The sequence below is a fragment of the Equus przewalskii genome, chromosome 22 (genome assembly GCF_037783145.1).
Source record: "Equus przewalskii isolate Varuska chromosome 22, EquPr2, whole genome shotgun sequence".
In the NCBI taxonomy this organism is placed as follows: Eukaryota; Metazoa; Chordata; class Mammalia; order Perissodactyla; family Equidae; genus Equus; species Equus przewalskii.
This window is the reverse complement of record NC_091852.1, coordinates 26,099,685-26,117,603: the sequence shown is the minus strand read 5'-3', so window position 1 is coordinate 26,117,603 and position 17,919 is coordinate 26,099,685. Positions and strand designations below refer to the sequence as shown.

At 44.3% G+C, this 17,919-nt stretch overlaps 1 protein-coding gene across 4 annotated transcripts in view; it reads left to right on the top strand.

Moving 5' to 3' along the window:
- Nucleotides 1-8,840: 8,840 nt before the first annotated feature.
- The window catches only part of GLDC (glycine decarboxylase), a 90,971-nt gene continuing 81,892 nt past the window's right edge, over nucleotides 8,841-17,919 (top strand). For 2 of the 4 annotated variants that reach the window (XM_070590130.1, XM_070590129.1), the window contains exons 1-3: nucleotides 8,841-8,938; nucleotides 9,220-10,180; nucleotides 10,697-10,775. In XM_070590130.1, coding sequence (XP_070446231.1) covers nucleotides 9,926-10,180; nucleotides 10,697-10,775 — 334 coding nt within the window. In that variant the 5' untranslated portion in view covers nucleotides 8,841-8,938; nucleotides 9,220-9,925. Of the gene's footprint in view, nucleotides 8,939-9,219; nucleotides 10,181-10,696; nucleotides 10,776-17,919 lie in introns of those variants that run through there. The other 2 variants (XM_070590132.1, XM_070590131.1) reach the window with 1 other exon arrangement.

The window sequence follows — 17,919 nt, the reverse complement described above, 5'->3', positions numbered from 1 at the left end:
GTTCAACAGTTCAAACCAGCCTTGCAGATAGGATTTTAAAACCTATAGAGAAACTATCAGTTACAAGGAATTACTTCCCCAAATCATGGCTGTAATGACCTACAGGTGTGCTGGCTTAACATGAGAGCGTGTATCCATCAGGTTCAACCAGGAAATCAGAAATCACTCTGGGCATTTCAAGCAGAGAGTTATACTGGGAACCAAGTGTTTACAACAACACTGAAGAAGAGACAGTCAGGGGAAGCTGCCACTGGCTTCCAGGTTTGCACTGTTCCTATGGTCCTGCAAATCAGTTAAGTTGTGGCTACCATACAGGTCAGGAAATTATGGGAACAAGCCACCAATTGTCACTGCTGTTTTCTTGCATGGAAGAGAGTGACTAACAGTGGAATGCCTGTGGTCATCACAACACTTCCCATCTTCCTCATCACACACCTGCCCACTCTGCCAGGGGAAGAAAGAAATGGCTTGTGCCTCTGTTCTGCCTTACAAATACTGCATGAGTGTATCTTGTGGCTGACTGTAAATTGTATCCAGTATCCTTTAGGCAATAGGTTCTGAGAAATATAGTTCCAAAATTCCAGCATTCGTGATATAGAGAAGAGCATAGAAGGGAGTGGGAATGCATCTTGGATTAAAAAAAAAAAAAAAAAAAGCACAGGCTATCTCTTTGGCTACTCAACAACCTTACAGAGCTTACTACCTATATTTAAGCTTACAAACAACAACAATAGCAGAAATAGCATTCTTCCTCCTAATTTGATGCAACTATCCCTTAAGCAAAGGAAAGCATGCCCATCTTTTTCCCTAGAAGGGGGCAACCAAAGTCTCATCAGTCACTATACTATTTCTGAATGGTATTTCTAGTTCAGTCATCAATCCCCCTTTGATAATCCATATACACTGGATTGATTTATAACATAAACTATCACCAACATATCTTATATAAAATAATACGGAAAGGGGAAAGGGGAAAATTAAATAGGTTGATAAATAACGTGTACACAACAAAACATGAAAAAGTATACATAGGAACTTCATCCTTGTTTCTGCAACTGGTCATCAGACTATAACTTGTATTAAAACCTCCTTCATCCACTACCTATACCCTGTTCTCTGTTTCCTCAGCCAGCACATTAGCTGGTCATAGTTCTCTACCAGTAGTGGGATGACCCAAACCTCCATTTCTCAAGGGTCTGAGCTCTTACTGGCCCTGGCTCAATTGGGTTACTATTGTTTTTCATTACATTTTAGCCACTGAACGTGGAAGTACTAAGAGGTGCTTTAGAAAATACCCTGAATTCTAGATATATTCCTTCTTATTCCCAATGTGAAGCAATAAACCTATTTTCCATTTATAATTAGCATCAATTACCCCAGTTGATAAAGTAATCCTCTTCTTTGCTTGTGGATTCAGTGGCATGAAGAGCTCCAAATGTCCAGGTGGCAGTCTTAACTTCCAGTTCAACGAGATCATTGTATTCCCTGGATGAAGCATTCTTTTCTTTGGAACTAAGTTTTCTAAACCAACAGAGCCAAAAAATCGTGGGATGAAGGTAATCCCATATTGTGAAGCCCATATTTAACTCCATGGCCATTTTCAACATGAGCTCATTCAGAATCATGGGGAATGATTCTGGCTGACATGCACAGAATGGGTTGTTTTGTCCACTTGGTTATTGGGAGCCTTGTCTGCAGTTGATGCTCTTTGGTGAATGAATGTTCACATGGAAAGCTAATAATTTCTCATTCTGTGCCGTTCTAAGAGGTCCAACCACAAACCTCTCTCCTTATCACTGATCTTCTGGTCTTGTTATACAACGATCCATTATCCACAAACCATTAACTACTACCCTCGAGTCAGTGAGGTCTTTATCTCTGGACATCTCTCCTTCCAAATAAACTATTTCAAATTCTGCCCATTTGGAGGATTTCTCTTTCCTGCTGTCCTTCAAGGCAATCCCTGATTGGGACTATAGTTTTATAGTAGTTCCTTCTGGTTTGTGTCAAATATCATGAAGCACCAACTATACATCAAGCCTAAATTCTTTCTTCTGTGAGACACAACATGTGGCAATGCAGCACAAGTAGGTACCACAGGAGTCTGAGCACTTGTTCATGCAGCTTACTGGAGCCCTCAGAAACTGCTTGAGGGGCTCGCGCGGTGGCGCAGCGGTTAAGTTTGCACATTCTGCTTCGGTGGCCTGGAGTTCACCGGTTCAGATCCCGGTTGCAGACATGGCACCATTTGGCAAGCCATGCTGTGGTAGGCATCCCCGTATAAAGTAGAGGAGGATGGGCACAGATGTTAGCTCAGGGCTAATCTTCCTAAAAAAAAAAAAGAAAAGAAACTGCTTGAGCCCATCTTCCAGTGAATGATGGAATGGATACTACTTCTGCTTGATGGAGTGCTACTGGGTATGCCTGGCTTTAAAGACTGATAGATCAGGTAACATCTAGTTCATAATAGGCATCATTGGTCACACAATCTCTTAGTGACTTATTGTATGATGTTCAGTTTCATGGCCTAGTATCAGTCCAGGAGCTGTTTCTCAAAAAAAGCATTTAGTTGCAGAAAAGGGCATGGCTTTGCTTCAAAGTCTATGGGTCTACTCTGGGATTCTCCCATTAGTGCTTACCAGAAGCTCCATATAGCATCCCTATGTGCCACAGACAGACCACCATTGGATTTACTAGGTCATGAATCCCAAGGGTTAGACCAGCTTGTATTTCCTCTTTCTTTGGCTCCACTCAAAACTGGCAACCTTATGGGTAAATGAGTTGGAGCAGTATACGTAAATGTGGCATATGCAGCCTCCAAAATCTAGAGAGGCCCACCAAGCATGGTGCCTTTCTTAGTGGTAGGGGGTTTAAAGTGCACAAAATTATCTCTCACTTTGAAGTGGATAGCTCAACATGACTAAGACCACTGGAGCACTAGGAACTTTACTGACATGGTAGATCCCTGAGTCTTCATGAGGTTTATCTCCCACCCTGGCATGTGTCTTACCAAGGCATCAAGCTAACTAGCTATATTCCACTCACCGCATCCTTCAAGCATCATGTCCTATTGGTGGGAAGACAATCAAGGTCCTGGAAGATTAGAGCATGAGAGAGAGCTGAAGAGCTGACGCAGCCCTGTGGTAGGACAGGCAGGTGTACTGCTTTTGCTGACAGGTGAAGAAAGTGCTTCTGGTGGTCTCCACTAACTGATATAGAGAAAAAATAGTTTGTCCAGATTAATAGCCACATACCAGTTGCAAGGGGCTAAGCTAATCTGCTCTAGTAATCAGTAAGAGCAGCTCCAACTGGAATCACTAACTGAAAAGATTTTGATAATTCATTACCAATCTCTAAAATTCTGTCTTCTGCAGAGATCAAGCAGGAGAGTTAAAAGAGATATGAATCAGACTTCTGCTTCTGGAAAAATAGAGTAGATAAATTCTTCCCTATTCCACTTGCTAATTACACCTAAAATCCTCCCATTGAAATACATGAAGCACCTATCAGAAGACTCTGAAGGGTGGAGAAAGAAGGTAGCCTGGCTAGGCACTTTGGGACTTGAAAAGCAACCCAGCAGTGAGCTTCCTGAGGTTTTTATGTTACCTTCCGTGTTTCCAGGCCTCAGTGCAAGAGAAGCCTGCTTTCACTAGCTAAAGGAATGGGAAAAGGGTGACCCTAGGGGCCAAAACCCATTTGACTATAGCCATCCTATTCAAGGTAAACACCATGAAAAACCCACACCCATCCCCCTCGGAGCTGGGCTGGAGCCCTGTCAGCTGTCCCGCCCTGCACTAACACAAGCAGACAGCACTCCCTTAACCTGGCAGTACAGGGCCTACAAGGTGGCACAGTTTTGACCATCACTCCACTACAATAAGTGAGTAGCAGCAAAGAGGCAGCATGCTACTCCACCCAAACTAGAGACTGGATGAGAATTAGACAGAAAAAGGAACTGGTAAATGGGATTCTTTAAATCTGTGTGTGAAGTTCTGGACAGAGCCTTAGGGGGACCATATATGAAACTGACAATAATCAGCACAGCAAACTAAACTATTTGTGGGGTACTGCCCAGGTTTTAGATTGGCTTCTGAGTAGCACCCAACTGGGGCAGGCCAGAAAAGCACTGCAAAGGTTTTATTTTTTGAGGAAGATTAGCCCTTAGCTAACTACTGCCAATCCTCCTCTTTTTGCTGAGAAAGACTGGCCCTGAGCTAACATCTGTGCCCATCTTCCTCTACTTTATACATGGGACGCCTACCACAGCATGGCTTTTGCCAAGCGGTGCCATGTCTGCAACCAGGATCCGAACCGGTGAACCCCGGGATGCAGAGAAGCGGAATGCGTGCATGTAACCGCTGCACCACCGGGCTGACCCCCAAACCTACAACTTTAGGAAACTGAGTGCAATGGACTGAATTGTGCTCCCCACCCCAAATTAATATGTTGAACCCTAACGCCAATGTCTTGGATTGTGAACTTCTAAGTGTTTCCCCAGTGATGTAGCTTCCTCATCCTCCCCCTGCCCCATGCTCCCTTCCTGGGCTGCAGGGTTCCCAATCTATTTCCTTGAAGCACTAAGACCTGTTGACTATTTTTTTCCGTTATGAGAGACAAGAAGGCTGGAGGGGGCTGAGTGGGAGGAATTAAAGCTCTGGTAAAGTCTTTTCCTTTGGAGAGTAGGTATTTGTTATGAAGAAGGCTCTCGGCATATTTCACAATGATTACTTTTCCCCTTCCTCTACCAGGACTGTGAAGGGCTATTTCTTGGATCCTCACCTTAACTGTGGTGGAGCTCCTGGAGGTAAAGCCCATGAAAGTATAGGAGCCCCACTAAGACTGTAGTCTGCAGGAGTTTCTCCCTCTCAAATTAGTCTGCACTCAGCATCCAGAAATTCATCATAATTACAATTACATGTTCCTACCAGTTTATAGTTCCAGTGGCTTCTGCTCCAGGTAAGCAGATCTTGGCTATGTCTCTTTGGATGAGCCTGTCTCATCAGATTTCAGGGTGGCATTTTGCCCTGCAATGTCAGTTTGCATATGTGTCCAAAAGTCATTGCTTTTCAGTTTGTCCACATTTTTCTTGTTGTAAGGACAGGAGTGATGACTTCCATGCTCTTTACATATTGGAACTGAAACAAGAAGCCCCAAATCTCCATGTATAGTCTAATTTCCATAACATTCCACTGTGATTGGTAGACAGGAGTGGTTTGTTTTGAATCTGCAGGTTTAGCATTTTCTTAGAACCAGGTTCTAGTAATCCAACCAAAGTCTAGGTATTTTCCTTTCCTTGGTGTATTAGTCAGGGTTCTCCATAGAAACAGAATCAATAGTATATATATACATATATATATTGAAATAGATTTTAAGGAATTGGCTCATGTGATTATAGAGGCTGGTGGTCCAAAGCCTATAAAGTAAGAGCCAGTGTTGCAGTTTGACTCCAAAGGCTGTCTGCTGCAGAATTCTCCCTTGTTCAAGGGAGATCAGTCTTTTGTTCTATTCTGGCCTTCAACTGAGAGGATGAGGCCCACAAACTTTACGGAGGGCAATCCGCTTGACTAAAGTCCACTGATTTAAGTGTTAATCTCATCCAAAAATGTTCTTATAGAAACATCCAGAATAATGTTTGATCACAGATCTGGGCACTGTGGCCCAGCCAAATTGATACATAAAATTAATTAGCACACTTGGTAAATGGCCACAGGTATCTTCAGGGGAGTTTGGGGGAAGATTTACAGTGTATACTTATAGCAGAGTCCTAAGATCTTTTCTCAAGAATTCCTTCTTTTTTTTTTTTTTATAAAGATTTTATTTTTTTCCTTTTACTCTCCAAAGCCCCCTGGTACATAGTTGTATATTCTTCATTGTGGGTCCTTCTAGTTGTGGCATGTGGGACGCTGCCTCAGTGTGATTCGATGAGCAGTGCCATGTCCGCGCCCAGGATTCGAACCAACGAAACACTGGGCTGCCTGCAGGAAAGCGCGCGAACTTAACCACTAGGCCGCGGGGCCAGCTCCAAGAATTCCTTCTTAAGGGGCCCTGCATCTGAGAGGTTCTGGGTCTATGAACGAGCTAAAGTAAGAGAATTGGATGAGAGAGTGGGTCTCTCCATTTGGGTGACATATCAAATTTTGGTTCACCAGATTAAGTAAAATTTTCATAGGCTGCTCATTAATTAGTGAGCACCAAAGATCCCTATAGATCAAGCCTGATTAGTTACCCCTCTGACTCTACTGCCCATTACAGCAAATTTGCCCACTTTTCTCTGCTTTCTAGTGCTGCCTAGTGGTCTCTACCACTCTAAGACTCCATCATTACCATTGAAATCGGGGAGTCCAGGGACTGGCCCAGTGGTGCAATGGTTAAGTTTGCACGTTCTGCTTCGGCAGCCTGGGGTTCGCCGGTTCGAATCCCAGGTGCAGACATGGCACTGCTTGGCAAGCCATGCTGTAGCACGCATCCCACATGTAAAGTAAAGGAAGACGGGCACAGATGTTAGCTCAGGGCCAGTATTCCTCAGCAAAAAGAGGAGGATCAGCAGCAGATGTTAGCTCAGGGCTAATCTTCCTCAAAAAAATAAAAAAGAAATCGGGGAGTCCATTTCAACAAGGGCATCTTTCACCATCATCTCACACATGCAGACACAGAAGTACAGAATTTTTCAAAAATACTGCTGCTCCTCTTACCAATGGATTTCTCAATGTTTAGGTAAAGTGATTGTCCTGTGTGCCTTCCTGAGGGATTCACTGAAAGGGTTGAATAGTGCATTGCACGTGGTAAATCCATCCCAAGATACCTTTCTCACCAAGCCATAGGATCCTTTTTTCTCTATTATACCAAGAAAGTTCTAGTATTTTACCTTAATTTAATGGAGGCTATGGTTGAGTCTGGTCAACCAACTCAGAGCAAACCCTTAGAGCCACTCCTGGCTGATTGAGCTAATACATTGAATCCAGAATCTCTGGTGCTACAAACACATCAATAATTTCAATATTATATTCCTCTTCCTTGGTCTAGAGCCCACTCCTACACAGAAATCCTCCAATGATGATATACATTAGCAATATCTTGCAATTATTTCCCTATGTAAGCTTCTCTGGTGTCAGATGTCTTGTTGATCTTCCTCGTGTATGCTGAAATCTGACTCTGGTTGTGGATCTAGACGTAAAGAAGCGTTGGCATACCTTTGCAAGGTTAATGCTTTAGTGAAACCATTACAGGGTCTTCAAGCAAGGGATGGCCAGCATTTCAGAGAGGGTAGGAGGGACTTCTGCAGATGGCAAGGGGGGCTCAGTGGGATTTGGGGGTTCAAAATAGTCAAATTCAACCCAAACTACCAAAATGTTCCCATTACAAGTCTTAGAGTTTCTAATTAATCCAAAGCTTTCACATGTGAGACCTAACAAGGCTATAAATTCAACTTGTTTGATAATTTGGCAATCCACAGGATCAAACATTGGGTCTGATTTGTAAATACCTTCTCCCTGCAGCTATAGAAGTTAAGAGATTCTTTTAGAGTATGGAAGCTCTATAGTTCTATGAGCTGCCAGTTCATCCCATAAACTCTCTGGGACATTCAGAAGCAACTAGCCCTCTCTATAGTCCTTGTAGGCATCATTCCTACCGGAAGGGTCTAACCCAACAACTATCTGGTTTAGCAAAGACTTGCCTTCCATAGCACTTTATTTTCACTGACAATTTAAGTTACTCTTTCTATTTCATGGCTGACACTATTATGATCCCATTTTCCACTAGTGATGATGTTATCACTGTCTTCCATCAGAACCAGGTCAGATAGCCAATCCCAGGTTTCTGTCTTTGGGAGTCAGTTTCCTAAAGCCACTTGGCCTCAGTTATGGTCTCTATTAAGGTTTATTTGGGAAAACAAACAAATCACTTGAAGTTTCAAGCAGAGGAGGATTAAAATGCCAGAAATAGGTGCACACAAAACCACTGGAAGGAGTGGAAGAACAAAAGACAGAGTAGGTAGACCGCCACTATCCAGGACAGCAAGAAATTCCTGCTGCCTCCTAGGTTGGAAAATCACAGGAAATTTTCAGTGAGGGACACAGCTGCCTTGCTGTACCAGCATGAGTGGCTGGTAGGGAAGCACTCCATGTTTGCTGCCCTCCATGCATCTGTCTGCTGCTGTCAGAGAAACAAGAAAATGTTTTCTGCTTTTATTCCATTCTCCAATTCTCACATTAGTGTATCTTGTTGACAGGAGAATAATAACATCCAGAATCTTGGAGCCAAAGGAATCTGGGAATTGTAGTTCTCTGGCTTCCAGTCCTTGTGATACTTAGAAAGAACATGCAGAGGAATGGGGATAAAAGTAAATTGCTCCCCTCCACCCATGGCTTCTAGCACTGAGGGTATCTTCCAACTTTTATGAAGGCTGTAATTTCAATTCCAAATGAATGAAAAACTGTTCAGAGACATTCAACCAGCCCTTCCAGCTCACCACCCACCCCTGCTTGCCATACATACGCATTTTGTCTACTCTTCTTTGTTTCATACTTTCCTGCCTGTCTGCCTGGTGTCCGTGCCTGTGAGCTACAGAATCCAGAGTGTGCAGAGGATGACTGAAGGAGAAGCTTAGAGGAAGAGAAGGGCAATAGGTTCTATTTTTCCCTAGTCAAAGTACAAGTAATGTTCTGATGACTTTGGCTTTTCTCTCTTCCTCATATTAGGACAACTGGAATGAAATTTCATTCTCTCTCTCTCTTTTTTTTTTTCCGAGGAAGATTAGCCCTGAGCTAACATCTGCCCATCCTCCTCTTTTTTCTGAGGAAGACCGGCCCTGAGCTAACATCTGCGCCCATCTTCCTCCAGTTTATACGTGGGATGCCTACCAGAGGATGGCTTGCCACGCGGCGCCACGTCTGCACCGGGATCCGAACCGGGGAACCCAGGGCCACCGAAGCAGAAGGTGCGCACTTAGCCGCTGCGCCACCGGGCGGCCCGAAAGTTCATTCTCTTGATAAAAATCTCAAGAGATAGCTAGAGAACTTAGATTTACACAATATCCAGATATAAATAATTTTCCAACTAAGATGATAGTGCAAAATGTATACCTTAATATCTTTTTGTATTTTTTCCGTACACACCCACACAAACACATAGAAAGAAAAGGAGAGAGAAAGGTGGTTCAAGCCTAGTGTTATGGATGGCAGTGCTTTCAATGTGTACTCTCTTTTGAATCCCATCCAGCTCTGTGAGATGAGAAAACTGAAGCTCAGAGGTTGAGTAACTTGCCCATGAACCTACAACTATAAAAGAACGCTCATCTGCCCGTATTGGTTTCCATGAGAGATGACAGGAAAAGATTCTCTAAAACTATTGAATGGAGACTTCCCAACACTGAGTCTGGCCTCCCTGTCAGAATCATCGTCCATCTCAGCTGAGTCTCCCAGGCACTTTGCCCGCGACTGTCCACCCGGATCCCGCGCCAGTGCGGCCCCAGACTCTGGCGCGGGTCGCATGGAGCGTCCTGGCCTGAGAGGAGTAGGAGTAACCGAGGATGGCAGGCTCTGGGCCAGAGAGCCGCGGGACTCCGCGGAGGGCCTGAGAAGGGGGTAGGGAGATGGGGTGGGGGCGGAGCAGACCCCGCCCCTGCCCCTCTGTCCACTCCCATTGGCCGAGCGTTTGCTGGCCCCATCCCAACTCCCGCCCCCAGGGCGACGCTTAAAGTGTGCCGAGCAGGTGCCTCGCGTGGAGCAACAACTTTGCGCGCGTGTCCAGGCTGAGCGCAGAGCCCATTCATTGCCCCGGAGCATCCATCCATCCGTCCCGCTGGTCGTCCGGTGCAGAGGGGCTCAACGCCGGAGGCAGCCGCCACCCGGGGGACGGCGACCAAAGGAGGGGCCGAGAACACGGTTGACCCTCGCGGCCGGGGCAGGGGACGGTGGCCGCGACCATGCAGACGTGCGCCAGGGCCTGGGGGCTGCGTCTGGGCTGCGGAGTCGCGGGCGGCCGCCGCCTGGCTGGAGGCGCGGGACCGCGTTGGGCGCCGCGGGGCCGCGACAGCAGTGGCGGCGGCGGGGACAGCAGCGGGACTGGGGCCTCGCGCCTCCTCGAGCGCCTCCTGCCCAGACACGACGACTTCGCTCGGAGGCACGTCGGCCCCGGGGACAAAGACCAGAGGGAGATGCTACAGGCCCTGGGGCTGGCGGTAAGGACCCCCGACCCGGCCCTCCGGGGCCTCACCCAGCCCCGCCCGGGTTCTGCCGGCGCGGCCTCCCGGCCCCAGTCCGGAGCTCTGCTTCGCTCGGGCTGGGACCCGCGCCCCGGTCCCGGGCCCTGGCGTGGAGGCGCCCCTTCTCCCTCCCGCTTACTTTCTTCTCCCCCGCTCTTCGCTCCTCTAAACCGTGTGTTTTTCAACCCAAGTCGCCCTGCTGATGAGTCCTAACTTTGCAAGAGGACGACCTCCTGGTTTATCCAATTTGCGGTTGCCGACTGAAATCCAACCCGGAGTGGCCGAATTACCACCCCGCTTCATTATTTTCTTTCCTCCAAGTGATTTCTGGTTTGCTCAAAGTTGTTCTTTTCCGCTTAAAAAGAAACTCTAATTAGGCGATTTAAATGAGGTTCCCACAAGCCTTTGTAGATGCAAAATACGGAGGTGACTCTTAACTCAGAAGCACTTTCCTCTCCTTTTAGTGTTCACGGACTTGCGTTTTAATTTTAGAGCGTTGATGACCTGATTGAGAAGACCGTTCCCGCCAGCATCCGCTTGAAAAGACCCTTGAAAATGGAAGACCCTGTTTGTAAGTGGCCGGGAGGCCTCCCTTAGACTCCGCTTGCTCCGGCCTATTTGTTTTCTGAAGTCTCTGAAAGTGCAGCTGTGGTTTGGGATTGCTCAGGAATGGGACCATGTTTATTAAAATAAATGGGTACCTCAAGGGGCGAGAGAAGGTACAATATTTATTTCCCAGAGCAGTCAGTTCTGGTCCCTAGGATGGAGTCCACGCAGCGCCTTTCTATGTCTTTATCTCAAATGCGTGTGGAGTACTCCCCACTTCCCAGGCTCCCGTCACCGGCCATGTTTCTCTCATCCTCTGGGTTGAGAGGTGTCATCACCTCTTTGCAGATCAGGATGCAGACTCAGAAGGGAAAAAGGAATTGCCTAGGTTCATGTAACTAGGGAAGTGACAAAAATGCGAGGAGACCCAGACATCTGGCCTCCTAGCCCAGGGTTCTTTATACCAAAATAGTCCCAAATTGTTTTCTTATCTCACATCCAAATTTTATTATTTATACCTACTGAAAGGCAGCAGTACTTTTCAAGTCTGAATGATATATATATATATATATATATATTTTTTTTTTTTTTTTTTTTTTTTTGCTTGAGGAAATTCACCGTGAGCTAATATCTTTCCCCGTCTTCCTCTGTTTTGTGTGTGGGTCTCCATCGCAGGCGGCCGGTGAGTGGTGTAGGTCCTTGCCTGGAACTGAACACAGGCCGCCGAAGTGAAGGGTTCCGAACTTAACCGCTAGGCAACGTGGCTGACACCTGGATGATTTTTATAGAGAAGTACACAAATAAGATTCATGCTTGGTTAAGAAAGCTTAGTTTACTCGTAAGCTTTCTTAGAATTTTTATTTTATATTTAAAATGTTTTAAATGGTCTGAAGACTGCCTTTTAGAGGTATTTTTATGTGAATGTTTGTCTTCCATGGAATGAGGCAAGAATCCACAAGTCAAGGGGAGAGGTGGAGCTGAAGAGCACTTTTTTTTTTTTTTTTGCAGGAAAGAATTTTCTTGGGGTTATATGGTTTTGAATTAAAGAGATGCTATCTCTTTTACTTCTGGAGTCAAGTGAAGAGAAGGCAATTGGTTTGCTTTGATTTAGGTTTTAGGACAGAAAGGATATGTGGAAGTAAGCTTTATTTTGTTTTAAATTAGACAACTTGAGGTCTGAAGCTTGCCCAGCGCCAGCTGGCTAATATCCTAACTCAAGCAATGCTGAGGACTGCTCCCCTTGTTAGTTTCAAATTTGAACCATTTCCCCTGATGGCAGGGACCTTTCTCATACAAGAAAATCTGCAATTTTCTTTAACTGAGCTGATTGAGATGTAGGGATAGCTGGAAGCCTTATTTATTTCAATTTTAGGAAATGAGAATCTTGATTCATTGGATATTTAAAGAACAAAGAGTTGTATATTTTTAAAGCAAGCCTTAGGGAGATATTTGGATAAGTAAATGCCTTCTTGAGACTTTCAAAGCCAGAGAATGTTTAGGTCAGCCCTTTTTACAATAGACTCTAAAAGATGTTCTTTAAGAGCATTAGAGCCTAGGAAATGTGTCAAAGTTGTTTACCTTTTTTTAGTTCAGCTACTTGTTTCCAGCTGAATAATTTAAATATTAGGGGATTCTATTTCTCCTCTCTCTTGGAAGCTGGCTCCTGATAAGTAATTTGCAATTAAGTGTAAACATTAAACCCAGCAGCTTCTGTGAGGTTTTTGGGGCTGGTTCCATCCGGTTAGTCTGAGGTGGCTCAGAGAAAATACCGCCCAGTCAGGAGTCTTCTCTTGCCCTGAAGTGCGCAAGGTCTCCAGCAAAGCTTGCTTCCTAGAAGAGTGAGCTCGGGTGGTGGGTGAGGGTGTGTGCAGAACGCCTCAGAAAAGCATCAGTGTTTACTCTGAGGTGTGCACGGCACGATTCATGAATGTTCTCCACGTGGGGAGAGCAAATTGCTGCACCTAACTTCCAGTAGTAGCATTTCCGTTTAATGATGGAGCTGTGTCATCCGAACCTAGTTTCACGGAAATGCCCGTGTCGTATTATAGTCAGAGAGGTATTCTGGACCAAATATTTGTTTGCCGTGTACAGAGAAAACTAATAAGAGCTGGTTTTATGAGTCTTAAATGCCCTCATTGCTGAGTAAAAAGAAGGTTGTGAGAGTTGTAAGCAGTGTGGAGGTACTTGGGTTACTTCTTATGCTAACAATAATCTCAAAAACGTTTATGTGCTGACCACGTGCTTACTAAGTACTGAGCTCTTTTAAAATTGCTTTTCATGTATTAATTTAATCCTTATTATAACCCTGTGAAGTAAGTACCATATCACCTCTGTTTTTAAGATGAAGAAACCATGGCATTCAGAGGATATGTAACTTGCCCAAGGTCATAGCTGGTAAGCGATGGAGGCAGAATTAAAGCCAGGCAGTTCTGCACTCCAGGCACTGTTTTCACTGTGTCCTCTGCAAGGGGGTGGGTGTACAAAGTAGAAAACTCCTGTCCTGACTCTTCTGAAGTATCCAGTGTACAGATGTGAATAAGTCCCATCACACTGGAATCTCTCTGCCATTTGCCAACTGTCCTAGTGGAAATGCAGTGACATGCTGAGAGTGCAGGTATGGGATCACTCAGGCCCACTGCCAGGGTGAGGGAAGGAGTGACAGAGGTGCAGGACTGGGGCTAGGTATTTAAGGATGAGTAGTGATGATCTGCTGATCAAGGCTGGGAGAGGCTCCTCCAGGCTGAGGGACCAGCATGCATAGGACAGAGTGACCTGATAGAATCAGGGAAGTACAGATGGTTCATCTGTCACGCAGGATGCTCCCCACCACTGGACGCTTCAGGAAGTGCCTTGAAAGAATACCTTGATTATCAGTTGGCTTCTCCGTAAGTTATACTTCAGAGAAACAAACAAAGCTACTCAGTTCAAAACCCTATCAGTGGGGCAGGACCCATGGCTGAGTGGTTAAGTTCTCGCGCTCCGCTGCGGTGGCCCAGGGTTTCGCTGGTTTGGATACTGGGCATGGACATGGCACTGCTAGTCAGGCTACGTTGAGGTGGTGTCCCACATGCCACAACTAGAAGGACCTGCAACTAAGATATACAACTACGTACCAGGGGGGATTTGGGGAGATAAAGCAGGAAAAAAAAAAAGATTGGCAACAGTTGTTAGCTCAGGTGCCAATGTTTAAAGGAAAAAAAAACCTATCAGTTTCATCCTGTTCAGGTGAATCCCCCCTTGGACGCCCACACACACACAAAGGAAAAAAGACTAGAAGGATATATGTCAGCGGGAACATTCCTTTATCTGGATGGTGCCATTTGGATTTTTATTACTTTGCTTTTTCTAGATTTTCTACAATAACTATTTATTTTGTAATTAATACAAAATTTAAAAGCACTTTGTTTATGACCGAAGCCAGTCACTTTTAGCTAGGGTATGCCTTGCTGTGTAGTATTTTCAGTGAAATCATCTCAAGCTAACCAGACACAACTAGCCCATAACTTCACAGAAGCTGCAGGGTTTCAAGTTTACACGAAATTGCACATTGCTTAATGTGAGCATGCTTAGGAAGAGAGAGGAGAAACAAAACCCCCTAATGTTCAAATCATTCAACCGTAACCGAGCAGCTGAGCTGTCAGAATGCGACTTTTGATGGACTTGTGAGAACTTAATGTTCTAAGCCACATCGTTTGGAATGATGTTTAATAAGTGGTTAATGGAGGGTGGGGAGCAGAGGGAGGTGTTGTGTAACACAGCTGCAGGTGGTGGCTCTGTCACCCAAGTGAGGTTGTGTACTCTCGTGAACTGGCCTCAAGGACAGCTAGCCAGGGCAGCTGTACCCCAGGCTGTGGACATCAGTTGTGTGTTTCAGTCATATGATGTCCGTCGTCAGCTCCTGCCTTTAGATTTCTCGGTCTAACAAGGTTCTCTCTTGGCCATTCCTGGTTCCTTTAGTTCCCAGCTTATATGAATTGTTATTTCATCTTTAACTAGGATGATTCCAGTGGATTTTCATTATACAACTGTGGAAATAGATGAAGACCAACCAAATGAGAGAAGCAAAGGCTATTTATTCTGAACTTGTTAAAGCAGGGGAGTCAGCCTTTTGTTTTGGCGGAGGAGCCGGAAAGTCTGATAGTGGAATGAAGGGTAGGCTTCAGGTGTGCCCTTGCTGGAGAAGCTGTAGGCGGGCAACTAGAAGCAGCCATTCTATGTGATTGATTAGGGGTGCATATTTGGCTTTGTGTGATTTATCTTCAGTTGGAGGCAGGGAGAAAATTAGGGAAGTTGTCATTTATTAGTCAAGTCCTGGCTATTTTGGCCTGATTGTTACTGAGCAGTTTCCTGGATTGTCACTGGAGATAGCAGTTTGGCTTTCTGCAAGCCTAACTCACAGCAGGCTGTCTTCTGGGGTGGTGTCCTGTAGTTAAGAGGTTGGTTTCCTGAGCAGGTTGCTGCAGGTTATGAGTGAAAGTTCTCTGGTCATGTATGGTCCGACTATTGTTCATTGTATATTTAGTCTCACAAAAGAGTCTGTCTTGTCCTTATATTTTTGTCACTAATGCTTGTTAGGTAGATACTGCTTATCTGACTGATACCTTGGATAGTTAAACTACTGCCTAAATTGTTAAATGTTTATTGACCATCTACTGTGTGCAAGGCACTATGAGGATAAATATATGAATAAACATAATCACTAGGTCAAGGAGCTTACATCTTACCTTCTTAATATAAATTGTCAGAAAGTTAAAAAGTCCCAGGTGCTATGAGAACTATGGATTAAATCCTGTGAGTGTTCAGAAATGAAGTGAAATTGGATGGAAAAACAGATTTCTGAAACAGAGTAAGGAGTTGAAATATATCTTCTCCTCTTAGAAGAGAACACAATATCTTTACGTTGACTGGGGTGTTTTTTGTATGTGTGTATGTAAATATGTTATATAAGAAGGAAAAAACTCAAAGAAATAAAGGCAGTACCTTCACTGAGAAAAAGAAAATGGCAAAACGCCACGTGCAAAACATAATTAGAGAAGTATTTGAGTATTGTTACCATCTCATCCTTGATAGAATCTTATCAGAATAATTATGCTGTTAATCATTTGGGGATTCTGGAGTATTTTCCAACACTACCAAGCAATTTTCCAATTCTTAGCGGACACTGACTGGGTGTCCTACAAATTTAACTCAATTCTGATACTATCCACGTGGAGATAGCATCAGATCCCACAGGTTAAGGGCTCAGTCCTCCAAACCTGCCTCCCCCCGCCCATGCCAATCACAAGTCCAGCTTGTTGCCTGTGCTTCTCGCAAACAAGCTATAAATTGGAAGTTCCCACTGTCTTCTTCTTGGGCTCGGTTAATTTGGTAGAGTGGCTCACAGAACTCAGAGAAACATTTCTTTATGTTTCCCAGTTTATTATAAAAGATCCAAGTGAACCACCAGATGAAGAGGTACACAGGGGAGGTCTAGAAGGGTCCCGAGCACAGGAGCTTCTGTCCCCTGTCCCTATGGAACTGGGGTGGGCCACCCTCCCAGCATGTGGATGCAGTAGCCGTCCTAGAAGCTCATGAAATCTGTTGTTCAAGAGTTTTAATAGAGTTTAATTTGCAGTGCCCCCCACCACCTGCCCCTTCCCAGGGGTCTGTGGGTTGGGCTAAAAGTTCCAGCCCTCTAATCACTTGGTCTTTCTGGTAACCACCCCATCCTAGGGCTATGTAGGGACCCCATCCTAAGTCACTTCATTAGCATAAACTCAGATGTGATCAAAAGAGCTTTTATGAACAAAAGACACTCCTATTATTTAGAAAATTCCAAAGATGCCAAGCAAATATATTTCTTGTTATACCACAGGGATTTTCAGATAAATATTTGGAAGTATGTCTTGATAGAAGTTGAGAGGTGAAATATTTATTTTAAGAGAGATGAATCCTAAAATAAATTATAACCAGTTTTTTCCCCTTCCTTTTATAATTAGAAAACCAAGCTAGAAATCTCAGTCCCTATAAAGTATCATTTTTAGCATTAAAATGTTTGGGACTTTATTATTTTTTGACATACAAAGGATACAAATATGCTGACATGTGGTGATGAGGGGCCAAATAAGTCAGTGATTGGGACAAAGAACATAAAATATAAACGAACTTTTTTCCTCTTCATCTTTTTAAAGGATCGTGGAATTCAGACAGCATTATCAAAGATATTTTATATAAATGAAATTACTTCTTTAACAATATTTAAGTGACTCTTTTTTTTTGAAAAACCATTGTATAAGTTATCTCTTGCTAAATAAGAATTGCTGCAAAACCCAGTTGCTTAAAACAACAATGAACATTTATATCCCCACGGTTTCTGTGGGTCAGGAATCCAAGAGCGGCTAAGCTGGGTGGTTCTGGCTCAGAGTTTCTAATTAGGTTACACTCACACATTGGTGGATGCTCAACTGGGGCTGGAGGAGCCACTTCCCAGGTGGCTCACTCACATTGCTGGCCAGTTGGTGCTGGCTGTTAGTGGGCGGCCTTAGTGCCCCCTCACATAGGTCTCTCTACAGGCTGCTTGAGTGTCCTCTCAATATGCAGCTGGAGTCCCCCAGAGCTAGTGATTCAAGGGAGAAAGACAGCCAGGCGGAAGCTATTCTTTTTATGCCCTAGCTTTTGGAAGTCCTATAGCATCACATGCACTATATTCTGTTCATTAGAATGAGTCACTAAATCTGGCCTGAATTCAGGGGATGGGGAATTAGTTTCCACCTTTTGAAGGGAGGAGTGTAAACAAGTTAGCAGACATATTTTTAGTAGAGTTTATTTTTTTAGAGCAGTTTTAGGTTCACAGCAAAATTGAGCAGAAAGTACAGAGTTCCCATATACTCCCCGCCCCCACTCATGCATAGCCTCCCCATTATCAACATACCCCACTGCTACATTAATACCCCACAACCTACACTGACATATCAGTATCACTCAAGTCTGTAGTTTATTCACTCCTAGTGTACATTCTGTAGGTCTGGACAAATGTATACTGACATGTATCCACCATTACAGTATCATACAGAATAGTTTCACTGCCCTAAAAGTCCTCTACAGACATATTTTTAAAACTACCACGTTCATCCAAATTAGCATATGCTTCCTAAGATAACATACATATCTTAAATTATAATGAATTTATT